Source organism: Vespula vulgaris, chromosome 5, assembly GCF_905475345.1.
Source record: "Vespula vulgaris chromosome 5, iyVesVulg1.1, whole genome shotgun sequence".
Lineage (NCBI taxonomy): Eukaryota > Metazoa > Arthropoda > Insecta > Hymenoptera > Vespidae > Vespula > Vespula vulgaris.
This window is the reverse complement of record NC_066590.1, coordinates 3,915,848-3,927,710: the sequence shown is the minus strand read 5'-3', so window position 1 is coordinate 3,927,710 and position 11,863 is coordinate 3,915,848. Positions and strand designations below refer to the sequence as shown.

The following is an 11,863-nucleotide window of genomic DNA, read 5'->3' as shown; positions in this document are numbered from 1 at the left end:
GAGAGGGAAAATCGAGACCAATGAGATTTAATTCTTAATACAAAATTTCTTCTTTCGAATCCTTGCAGAATTTCAGCTCGTATAAAAAAAGGAAGTTTTGTAGTATCGAAACGAGAGTTAAACCATGGTTGAATCATCGTGATTATATTATTATTACGTACTTTTATTATTTTCCTTTATCATTGTTATAATCGTCGACTTCTTCGTGGTGTTCTCACATTGACTCGGTTTTTTTTGGGAATTATTGTCATCGCAAACTTTTCATTATTAAATTTTGTATTATTTATCACATACCCTTCGTGAACGATTTTATATTTAACGGGAATACATTTTATTTTCGTAGTCTTTCCGACCTCTTACTTTTCTCATCCCTAGTTGCATCGCGTAAACGCTATAACCTAAGAGGAGTTCAGTTAAGGGCGAATACTAATCTGTCGCATTTCAAAACTACACCACCACACAAAAACATCCTCCTGTTCGATCATTCCCTCCTTCATTGTTAGATTCTGTTACTCGACCGGTCAGGACGTATCAACTTATTTTTTGTCGTTCCCTGATCTCCCCTTATCTAGATATGTATATATCGTACTATACTAAAATCAGTCGAAGCTTTATAAAGGTGGTAGTTCTAAAACATTGACAGTGCGCGACGGTTCGCCGGCGGTAGTTCGTATTCCGCTTCGTTTTAGTTTATTCTTCGTAGTTTTTAATGAATAGTATAGTAAATCACGCGTTATAATAATAAGAAGAAAAAGAAAAAGAAAAAAAGAGCATCATAAGTTCAGATCGTACGATTTAAAATATAGAAAAAAGAAGAAAAAGAGAAAAGAAAAGAAGGAACGGAAAATCGTGAAGCACCGCCCTTCGTTGTAAAAGTAATGGCCCCATCAAGCTTCGAGTTGATCCTCGTTGGATTCATCCTGTTGTTGCCCTTTCTCTATGAAACCAGCCGGGCTTTTCGTTATTACTTCAAGTTTATCGTGTATTATGGCATTGTAACTTTCACCGCCACGATATTGATACCGATTTTTCTTCTACGACCAAAGAGTCTAAAGAATCTTGTGTTAGTACTTATTTTCGTTTAAGATTTTTTTTTTTTTTTTTTTTTTTTTTTTTTTATTATTATTTTGAACGAATTAATCTTTTTAGTAACATTTTCACTACATTATCGAAGAAATTTTAAATATCAGTGATATTACTTATTATCGTGAGATAAAAAGATTGACATATTTAACGATTTTAATTGTCTCGTAATAAAGCAGATTCGTAACGAAGTATCGTATCGTGTATGATACACGCGATAAAATAAACAATTTTCAAATAAATTCTTAAGAAATGTGACAAAGTTAATATTGATAAATTTTAATTAATAACGACAGTAGCTTTCGCGTACGAGTGATACGATACGAAAACCTATAAATTACATATTTTTGTTATTTACAAGTAATCGTTTATATTTTATTTAATATGCAACATCACCAGTTCATTTTTTAATCTTATAAAAAAATTATTTATTGATTGAGTATAATGAAATTGTCATGTATCGGTTTACTTTCGTATTTACATATTTAAGATTTGTTAATAATGTTTAATATCTAAACTATTAGTATTATTTAGCAAGGAAATACAGATTATAAGGGACAAATAATCTATTAAAAATTTTATATTACAGATTATCGTCATATCTGTGTAATCATATTAGTTTTTTATTGGGATTGCATTGGGAACTTAGAGGAAGAGAACATTTGAATCAAGATGTAGCATGTATTATAGTGGCTAATCATCAAAGTTCCTTAGATCTTTTGGGCATGTTTTATTTATGGCCGATAATGAATAGATGTACAGCAGTTGCTAAAAAAGAAGTCTTTTATGCCTGGCCTTTTGGTCTTGCTGCTTGGCTATCTGGATTAATATTTATAGATAGATTGAATTCAGAAAAAGCTCGTTCTGTTATTAATACAGCCTCTAAGCAATCAAAAGACAAAAAGGTAATTAAACACTTGTGCGAATATATATATATATATATATATAACAAAGAATCTAATCTTATACTTCTCTTATAGTTTTAATTAAAAAATTTTAGATATTTTACCAAAAAAAAAATAGCAACTCTAATTTATTGAATCTTTGTAGTTCAAACTGTGGATATTTCCAGAAGGTACACGTCACAATACTGGAGAAATTCATCCATTTAAAAAAGGTGCCTTTTATGCTGCAATCAATGCTCAGTTACCTATACTACCAGTAGTATTTTCATCTTATTATTTTTTGTCTAAGAAGGAGAAGAAATTTGATCCAGGTAATTTATACTCAAAAATATATCTTATATCTTAAATCGCATTAATGTAAAAAATTAATAACTTATTTTACACTAAGGTCAAGTAGTTATAACAACATTACCACTTATATCCACGAAGGGATTAACTAAATATGATGTAGAATCATTGATGGAGAAAACAAGAAATGTAATGAGCAAAGCCTTTCATGCGACTAGTACAGAGATACAATGTACACTTCCTTCTGCTAGATCATGCATAGAATGATCATTTCTTGAAGACCCAATTGACAATTCTATTTTGATCGAATTTCCGAATGAAAACCAAAGACATCTATATTCTTTTCGTCTGCATCAAATATTAATCGAATATATTTATTTTCATTATTACATTTACAAACAAGCATTGATCATAAGCAAACAAGCATTTTATCTTAATTCCTGATAAAGGTATTATGCGTTAATTTATTTTTTATTACTTTATATGGTTTATGTTATATGCATGTATATACATATAGCATATACTAATAATTCTTTCTATTTTTTCTCGTTTGCAAGTTTAGCAAAAAATTAAATATATATCAAAAGTTAATAATAATTAATTGAAATAAAACTATAAATTTTACAAAGTAGTAAAGCAAAGCAAACATTCATTTAAATTTGATATAATTTAGTGGTATATTTTATAATAGTAATAGAAATATTAATAATTATCAATGGCTTAATAGATTACTTTACACTTTTATTATTAAAAATAAATTGTAAATATATACAAGGTGTTTACCAAGATCGTGGTATAATCTGAAGGAGAGACTTCTCTCTTAAGAAAAGTTAAAAATGTATGTAAAAAAAATTTGTTGAACTGCAGCTTTATTTTAAAAAAGAATTGACTTTAAATATTGGCCTGATATATATATAACGTATATATATTTATAATTCGCCTAAACTTTGTACTTTTATGTTAATATACAATTTACGAGTTATATATAGAAAGGATTAAAGTAAGAGATAAATTTAATAACATCTTATCTAAATGAAAATATTCAGATCTAATTTCCATAAATGAAGTCTAGATGAAAAAGTTCTGTTTTATATTTTCAAGTTACTTTTTTAATTGGAATCATTCCATTCTCAGTTGTACCACAATTTTCAGAACATCCTATGTAACTTGAAAAGCATTTTTTAATTTTGTACTGTTGATTAATGGTACATAATCATGTTAAAGCAATTGTATTATTCTCATTATGCACTAGATAATATTTTTATATAATTATTTTACATTCTTCCATTTTTTATCTATCCAAGTTCCATAAATGTCAACTACATTTCCTGAATAAGTATTATTGTTATAAGTTAAGGGTATACTCATTATTAATTATTTATAAAAAAAAAAAAAAAAAAATTGAAATGGCGCATTTCATATTCTATGTTTTTTTACATGTGAAATTTTGTGAATGTTTTTCACCATTCATGAATTATTTTTAAATTATAAAATCACAATCAGTTTATTGTTTTTATGTCTCTTAAAAAAGGGCATAGTATTATATCAATATAACGAAAAAATTTCATTTGGATAGTATAAGATACTAGTCAATATATAGTCATCACGTGCACAGCAATTTTTTAATATGTCAATACTAAAACTCAAATCTGTCCAATGTGTTATTTATATAATTTTTTAAGACTGTATTCAGTTTCTGTTGCTTCCAATTTGTACCACAAATAAAAACATCGATAAAAAAAATCATGATATATGTACTAGTATATATAATACATTAGTTGTTAAAGAAATGTAATTGAAAAAAATTTTTGATATTGAATTGTATACAGACATCACTATGTTTAGTTATTTCAATCTGTACTTGTATGCATAATTGGAAATAATGATTTCTTTTATGATTATATCACACACAGTCACATGTACAGGTGACATTGATTTATTGGGGCCATAAATATTGTGATTGTCTATGCCATTTATTTAGTTACTAAGTAAAATATAATATCACATATCTGTTGATAAAATGTCTAATAACATGTCACAGTATCTAGTCTAACACTTGACTATTTTATTATATCTTTATAGGTCGACACAGTTCCAAAATAGATAATTGTAAGATTTTTTTATTTGATTCAAGGTGATATTAAAATACAATGTGTATGTAATAGAAAGAGAAAAACTTTTTTCAGGTTGTTTAAATCCATTGGACAGAGTTATTATTTTAACATATTTTGTGAATATTTTACTCCTTAACAGAGGCAAGGTGTACATATTATCTATGAATTTAAAGCTATAAGTTTTCCACATATATAAACACATGTAGGATGTCTATACCTAATGGCCATATTAAACTTATAGTTAAATTTGTAGTTAATACTTGCAAGAATAGATATTAAATGTACTGAGAGAGAGAAAGCTATTGAGTAATTGGTTGTCAATAAATATTATGTATTTTATATTGTTGAATTGATGAACACTTCGAAAAAAATAAGTTTCTCATTCGAATGATAATTAATTATCAATTTATTATTAATGCTAATTCGCATTAATATTTTAAAGATTATTTAAAAAAAATGATTGTTTAACTATTAAAAATGTCAATATATTGTACCAAACAAAGCTCATAAATTTTTATTTTATATACATATTTCTACTTCCATAGATACACTGGATATTAAAATATGTACTACTGATATACTGTTTACAAAATTGTTAGAGGAACAAACAATGTTAAGTGCTTTTATATTTGGGATGCGCATAAAAAAAGGAAAAAAAAAGTAGATGATCATTTTATAACTAAGCGAATTATTTGAAAATCTCTTTTGTATTTTATACACTAAGATTAATAATACAGTAAGGTTAAAACTGTAAATTATAACAATCGCTTGTCATGATTGAAAAAGAAAAATAAATCGAAATGTATAGCAAACATTTCTAATGTTTTATTACTTCTTATATAATATTACATGTCACAGTTATATAAACTGACAATTACATCTTCTGTAGATATAATAATTAAAAAAATGTGGTTGCGTGTGGACACATACAAATAATTTTGTAACAAGAGAGAATGTTTTATAAATACTGAGTAGACAAATGTACTTGAAGTCCACTTGTTATGACAAACTTAGAATTAAGGAACTTCATTTTGACTATAAGTAGATACATATAACATATTTAGGCCTAAATTCATTTTCTAAATGAATTTTTATGATATTATAAGAAAACGTAAAATACGTTTAATAAAATATTGGTTTACAATTAATAGTCGAAACCTGACAGACCTGCTGCAGTTTTTTGTTGATTTTCAGTCCATGCTTTCGCTATCGTCTTCTTCATTTCATCATCTCCATCTTGATACATTTTTTTCATTAGATTCACTAAACTTGCACCAGGGTCATCTCCCATGTCAGGAACCGATGGAGTTTTTGCTTCTTTTATTCTTTTTTCAACACCAGTTACGTGTGACCAATTTTTCGGTAATTTTTTAGCAAGATATACAATGATCATATCTGTTTTTATTTTTACATAACTTTTTTCTGTATCAATATCTTCACATAAATTATTGATTGGCAAATGATAATTCTTATTATCCAAACCAAAGATATACAAGTCCATTGATTTTTCTGTATATTTACAGGTAACATCTTTGTTTGGTAAAGTATGTACATTCTTTAATTGAACGTAAATCTTGACAACACTATTCGTTTGATCCCAGCCATAATTATTCAACTTAACTTCGTAACATTTGGGAATAGAATCAATTGAGGAATTCACAGATTTAAGACATACATCTTTATTTTCATCGATCAGTTTGGCTACCTCTGTCTGTAATCGTCTAATCTCCAAAGTAAGCATATCTTTGACTTTGGATCGTGTAGCTTGTTGTAACAAAGTGTTCAATTCTTCGATATCCAGTTTTAACTATAAAAGGAAACATCTACTTATAGGTACTTATTAATCAGTATTTTCTTTTCTTTAATAAATACTCGAAAAAAACCATCTTTCGATTAAAACATTTAAGATGCAATATATATATTTGAATGAGTCTCCATTAGATGAGATATAAAATCATATTTGAAAAAATATTGTATTTATTATGTTGAACGGTTCGAATTAGTTACATATATGTTATAAACAAAAACGTAAAAGAAAATCGCAAGTATAGAGCTTACCTCGTCACTTTTCGTAGCCATAATATTAAATTTTATCGTTTACGAAAATTTGTTTGTAAAAATTTCCTTCAAATTCAATTAAATAACAGTATTATAATAATAATACAGCAAGTGTATTCACAATTTTTCAATGCTAAATGTTCGTAAAGCGTTCTTTAATTCGAGCAAATAATACGCAATAAAACGACACGTTTAGACTCGTTCGACTAAGCTAATCGCTTGCTTGCGCGGTATCTAAACTCCAGTATACACATATAGTGATAGAAACTTCTCGATTCCTTTAGAATAAAAAATTTTCTACGAGTATATTTTCTAAATTTCTGACAATATGATCTAACGCAGAGAGACGCATATAACAATAAATCAATTATTAATTATTTAATTTAGCTTTGTAAAAATAAATAATTTTTTTTCTTAATTTACTAGCATTACTACCAATAATTTATTTTCGTGTATATTGTCACGAATAAAATTGAAGCAACTTGAATCATCGACATGTGTATTGTTTATAAATAAGATTTATATATCGTTCGAATTTATAAATATTATTATAAATCGTAGATATTGTTAATAATATAAAAGTTATTGTTTTTATTTCTTTTTACTGTTTAAAAAAAATACGTTAGCTCCAATTGGCTTAACTAGATTCGGCATGTTATAACGTTCTCTGATTGGTCCGTTAGTAGTCCAGTAATCCTTTGTCAGAATAATTTAGCGGATGCGATTGTTTAAATATTAAAATAAAATGGATAATTCTATTGTACCAGATCCATTAAATTTGGATACGGAAGAATTGTTCGATAAAGTTACTTGTAAACGCAGATCCTTGGTTTTTCAATCACGAACTTCAAAATTATTTATTGACGAAGGTTAGTTAACCTCAAAGTATGGGTAATGCGTATAAATAAGTAAATAATAAGTTTCTTAAATATCTGAATTCTTCCTCATAGAAATAGATCAAGCGAGAAATCTTGAAAACGAGGATTTTGTATCGATCAATAAATGTAAACGACAATGTGTGGAGGATGTAACGAGAACAGAAAACTTTGATTTGCAAAAATATATACGAGACCTTAAACAGGAAAGAAAATTATGGCAGTCAACGTTAAAGGAACGTAAATCAAAAAGACGCGTTCTTTCAAAACAAAAATCTGTTTTAGAAACATTAGGAGAGAATTTAGATTCCAAAGCATTATCCGATTCGGAAAGATCTTTTCTTTCAGCTTCCCCAAATTATGAATATATTTATGAAAATAGTCAGAAATTATCGGATACGGCTCTTAAAATAACCTTATTAAATGAATTAGTATTTAAGTTAAATGAAAGGTTTATGACAAGGATGAAAGAGAAGTTGGATAAGACTACAAAAAAAGTTATTGAAATGTCAGGATAACAAATGTTTTAACCTAATGAGATTATGTAAATAGTAATATTTGTTTATAAATAGGATAAAACATTATGTATATAATCATATTTTACATTGGTTTATAATAGTTAAGTTAGATAGAGTATATTATTTAAAGTTTTTTTACCGATGTACTTTTTTATCATGCCTTAATACTGTTAAAAGTACAATTTTGCATATGTATCATGATTTATGGTGTTTTACACAATATATCAATATACATATGAAATATAAAATGCTAAAAAAAAAAATCTAATGAATAATTAATTTCGAATATTTAAAATAATATAAACAATGTCTTTGGTAGAAAGCTTTCCTAAATGTCATCACTATGATGACAGAATTGTAACTTATTTTTACATTATCCAAATTTTTTACATTTTTTATAATATAGAATGCATCTTAGTATTTTAGATAATGTAAAATGGAACAAAGTAACCAATAGAGCTGTCATCTATGCAAATGAAAACTTTTTCTTCTTGCTGCTTTTCTTTCCTTCTGGGCCAGGTATTCTTTTCTTGATGTACTACTATGTAATTCTAAAATATGATTTATTTTTCTTACAATTTCTTCTGCTGTCATTGAATCTGCTTCAAAATCATGATTTTTAAATGATGCTGATTGATGAAGAGAATGTGTTTGACTGGATGATGCTGTAAAAAATTAATAATGAAATATATCTATATATATATTTTTTGTTATATTAGTGATATTGAGCAAAAAAATGTATACCACTTAAATTGTCTAAAGTAGAAGAATGTGGTGTATAAACCAATGTAAATATTGTTTTTGATCCTTTGTTTTCAGTTATTTCACACCATGCAATGTTATCTATATGATAACTCACTGCACGTTGTCTATTCCAGAATCGACTGGCACCTTTTCCTGTTAACACTGGATCAATCTCAATCTTCTCACCCGATATTCCAAGGTGAATCTCAGTCTTTGCTCTCACTTTATTTATTATGTATACTCTGTTCATAAACATAAATATGTAATATGTTTATCATTTAGATATTCTTCAAATGCTATATGATAATAGAAATGCACCTATATGATTGATATAATGGAGCTTCCATTGCTGTTGTATGACCTTCCATCTTGGCTAAATCTTTTGCTACTTCTTCTTGTTCTTTTTCTTTGCCTTCTAATTCTTCATTGACTTCTGTTTCAATATGTTTTATTGTATTATGTCGTGCTCTATCACTTGGTTTCATTTCAACAAGACCTAATGTTGTGAATTCAAATTTGGATATTACTTCTCTTGGATCTAAACAAGGAAAGTCCCAATCTACCTCTCCATCATCTTCAGTAATATATAAACCATATTTTGTAATATCTTCCCTGTTAATTAAAGAAAAAAAAAAGAAAAAAAAGAAGAAGAGAGAAACAAGTTGCAATGCTTGTAAATATATGTAAAACTTATAATATATTGTATAATTTCCATACTTTAAACTATGATTAGGATGTTCACTTGCATATTTATAACATATGAGCCCAATAAATTCCAATACTTTTGCTGTGGCAATAACAACAATTTGCAAAGGATAAGTTCTTTCTTCCTTAGGTAGCATACACATAAAGATTCTGTATTTTCTAATAGCAATTCCAACTTGTGCCTAAAACAATTTCAGATATAAAAATCTATATAACATAACTGATAAAATAATGATAACAAATATTTTATACATTGCCATCAAACTTTGCATATTCTGTAAAAGGATTTTGAGGTAAATTGGGACATTTCTCTATTTGCTCAGATAAAAGGGAAAGCCTTTTGCTTGTAGTTGCATTTTTTTTACGGAAGTCCTTTCTTTGAAATAATTTTGATTGTTCAGCAAGTGAAAGAAGATTTGGTTTGTGTTCCCATTTCACATGCTTAATTTTAGCTGCTTTCTTTCTTTCTAACTCCATTTTTTCTAATCTTTGAGCAGTGTTAGAACGTTGTCTATGACTAAATTCCATATCTGCCGCAATAATTCAATATATAATTTAATGATTGTATTTTTGTATGTACAAAATTGTCTATCAGTTAAGAAACAAATATTATACCCATTTGTATATCATATGACTCAGCTAATGCATCCAAATCTTCATCATCACTTTCTTCCATTCCAGGATAACATTGTAACGTTCCATTCGATCTAAGTTCTTTCGGTATATCTTCTCCTAACATAACCATTTCACACATACCTTTATAATAAAAAATAACATATGGTTTTAAGATGTATAGAAAGTATTATTCAATATAAAGCTATTTATATTTAGAAAATATATAGATATTTTTATAATGATAAAATGCATAATATTAGGTTATAGCACGACTATAGCAGTGGAGCGTAAATTGTAGAAAATGATATTAAGATATTTTCAATACAACAATATAAAAATATACCTGTGTCATCTGTGGATAAAAAACTATCTCTTATATGAGATAAAAGCCAATGTTGGTTATCATATAAGGCCATTTTTGTAGAAATATTTAAATATCTCCATAAAATAATTTTTTGATTTTAACAGAGAATTATAATTTTAGATATTGAAAACATAGATGCTTTTTACTTTCAACTATTGGCTTGAAACAATTCATGACAAATCAAAGTCGTAAGCTTTGTCAGACCTTATGTACCCAACACTACCTTAGAATCGTTAAACTTTAAGGTTACATTTCCAACACGACTAACGCCGTCTATGAATTATAAGAATAAATTAGTAATAGTAAATTACTAACAGTAGGTAATATGTATTATTATTATTATTATTATTATTATTATTATTGTTGTTGTTATTATTATCATTATTTTCTACTTTATTGACGAATTATTTTCTTTATTATATCTTTATTCGTGATATAATATGCAGAGATTTCTTACACAGGATTACATATTTAATTCACAAAGAAACTTTTTAATTAATTATACGTCGAATATTTATAAGATAAACGTTTAGAGATCTTTATTTTATAAATCTCGGATAATGTACTCTATAGTTAACCTTTGAACGTAGAAAAAGATTTATTAATAATTACTAAATAATATTTAAAGTCGTAAATCTAATCAGTCGTACAAACAAAGAGAAGACTTTTGATAAAGAGTATGTCTTTTCTTTTTTGTTAAAAAAAAGCATGTCGCTATATTGCGCGAGTAAATAAACTGGCGTCAAATTGAACGGAAGGTTATTACCTTCGTTTACTCTTTCTCTCTTCAAATATTATCGAGTACTTTTCTTATTTCTTTCTTTTTCTTTCTCTCTTGCTTTCTCTCTATCTTACTATCTACCTCCATCATGTAGGAACGACTACAACCGAGAACTGAAAAGCGATGACTAAGGGTACTCTCTTGATTTTGGGCTCTTTGCCAAAATGAAAAGATACGTGAGAGTATATTCGTACATAGATGTCGTGCAAAAGAAAAGGAAAAAAAAAAAAAATATTAGGAAAGATGACACGAACGAAGGATCAGCGATTAAGAAAGAAAATAAAAATTAAAAGAATTCTAACTGGCGAACGCTGTAAATTAATCGAAGAATATTCATGTTATAAGTCATAGCATAAAAAATGACAATTATTTCTTATATGATACGTAATCTATGTTTTAACAAATTTTCTATAGATCTTCTTTTCTTACGAAATCTTACATCATTTTTTTCTTACCAGATTTATTTATTTATTTATATTTTCTTTTTTTTCATTCTCTTGATAATAAATTTATTCGTTTTAACGAATAGACGAATAAAAGACTATTAATTGAAAAATCATCAATGATTCTCGAATAAAAATGATCATCTTTTAGAAAGGATTTGTAAAGAGAATAAGACAGATATATAAACGATAAGAGCGATGAGTATAAATGATTGTGAATAAGAGATGTATACGAGTTTCTAAGGGAAAAGGTTGGCGCACAACATTTCTCCTTCACGTTTCTCTTCCCAGTCTTATATTTGAGTGGGCTTTCCTGAAAAGCTGCTTTCTAAAATATGAATTACGTTTTACAAATCTCTTCATACCTCTT

At 27.1% G+C, this 11,863-nt stretch overlaps 4 protein-coding genes across 5 annotated transcripts; 2 read left to right on the top strand and 2 right to left on the bottom strand.

Moving 5' to 3' along the window:
• The first annotated feature begins 65 nt into the window (after positions 1–65).
• LOC127064162 (1-acyl-sn-glycerol-3-phosphate acyltransferase alpha) lies at positions 66–5,204 on the top strand. Its single transcript, XM_050994798.1, has 4 exons — positions 66–1,063; positions 1,673–1,988; positions 2,134–2,299; positions 2,377–5,204. Exons 1-4 carry the CDS (start codon positions 879–881, stop codon positions 2,541–2,543), a joined length of 834 nt encoding a protein of 277 aa, XP_050850755.1. The 5' UTR covers positions 66–878; the 3' UTR covers positions 2,544–5,204.
• Positions 5,192–6,758, bottom strand: LOC127064163 (calcyclin-binding protein). The gene is made up of 2 exons (XM_050994799.1): positions 6,449–6,758; positions 5,192–6,197 (listed from the first exon to the last, which is right to left on the bottom strand). Exons 1-2 carry the CDS (start codon positions 6,467–6,469, stop codon positions 5,535–5,537), a joined length of 684 nt encoding a protein of 227 aa, XP_050850756.1. The 5' UTR covers positions 6,470–6,758; the 3' UTR covers positions 5,192–5,534.
• A 367-nt stretch (positions 6,759–7,125) lies between these two features.
• LOC127064164 (uncharacterized) lies at positions 7,126–8,641 on the top strand. The gene is made up of 2 exons (XM_050994800.1): positions 7,126–7,317; positions 7,399–8,641. Exons 1-2 carry the CDS (start codon positions 7,194–7,196, stop codon positions 7,839–7,841), a joined length of 567 nt encoding a protein of 188 aa, XP_050850757.1. The 5' UTR covers positions 7,126–7,193; the 3' UTR covers positions 7,842–8,641.
• LOC127064160 (target of rapamycin complex 2 subunit MAPKAP1) lies at positions 8,283–10,505 on the bottom strand. Of its 2 annotated transcripts, XM_050994795.1 has the most exons (7): positions 10,249–10,505; positions 9,906–10,046; positions 9,543–9,820; positions 9,303–9,472; positions 8,904–9,197; positions 8,586–8,827; positions 8,283–8,506 (listed from the first exon to the last, which is right to left on the bottom strand). In XM_050994795.1, the coding sequence occupies exons 1-7, from the start codon at positions 10,319–10,321 to the stop codon at positions 8,304–8,306; spliced, it is 1,401 nt and encodes a 466-aa protein (XP_050850752.1). In that variant the 5' UTR covers positions 10,322–10,505; the 3' UTR covers positions 8,283–8,303. The 2 variants fall into 2 exon arrangements, with proteins under 2 accessions (XP_050850752.1, XP_050850751.1); XM_050994794.1 differs by having other exon boundaries at positions 8,904–9,472.
• Between the last annotated feature and the right edge of the window lie 1,358 nt (positions 10,506–11,863).

Bases quoted from the DNA above. Each gene is read 5' to 3' on its own strand.
- LOC127064163 (XM_050994799.1), bottom strand. From the start codon at position 6,469: ATGGCTACGAAAAGTGACGAG. The intron at 6,198-6,448 runs GTAAGCTCTATA...TTCCTTTTATAG, and splicing joins TGGCTACGAAAAGTGACGAG to TTAAAACTGGATATCGAAGA.
- LOC127064160 (XM_050994794.1), bottom strand. From the start codon at position 10,321: ATGGCCTTATATGATAACCAACATTGGCTTTTATCTCATATAAGAGAT. The intron at 10,047-10,248 runs GTATATTTTTAT...TTTATTATAAAG, and splicing joins TTTATCCACAGATGACACAG to GTATGTGTGAAATGGTTATG. The intron at 8,507-8,585 runs GTATACATTTTT...AATTTTTTACAG, and splicing joins TACTTTAGACAATTTAAGTG to CATCATCCAGTCAAACACAT.
- LOC127064162 (XM_050994798.1), top strand. From the start codon at position 879: ATGGCCCCATCAAGCTTCGAGTTGATCCTCGTTGGATTCATCCTGTTG. The intron at 1,064-1,672 runs GTTAGTACTTAT...TTTATATTACAG, and splicing joins AAGAGTCTAAAGAATCTTGT to ATTATCGTCATATCTGTGTA. The intron at 2,300-2,376 runs GTAATTTATACT...TTTTACACTAAG, and splicing joins GGAGAAGAAATTTGATCCAG to GTCAAGTAGTTATAACAACA.
- LOC127064164 (XM_050994800.1), top strand. From the start codon at position 7,194: ATGGATAATTCTATTGTACCAGATCCATTAAATTTGGATACGGAAGAA. The intron at 7,318-7,398 runs GTTAGTTAACCT...TCTTCCTCATAG, and splicing joins AAAATTATTTATTGACGAAG to AAATAGATCAAGCGAGAAAT.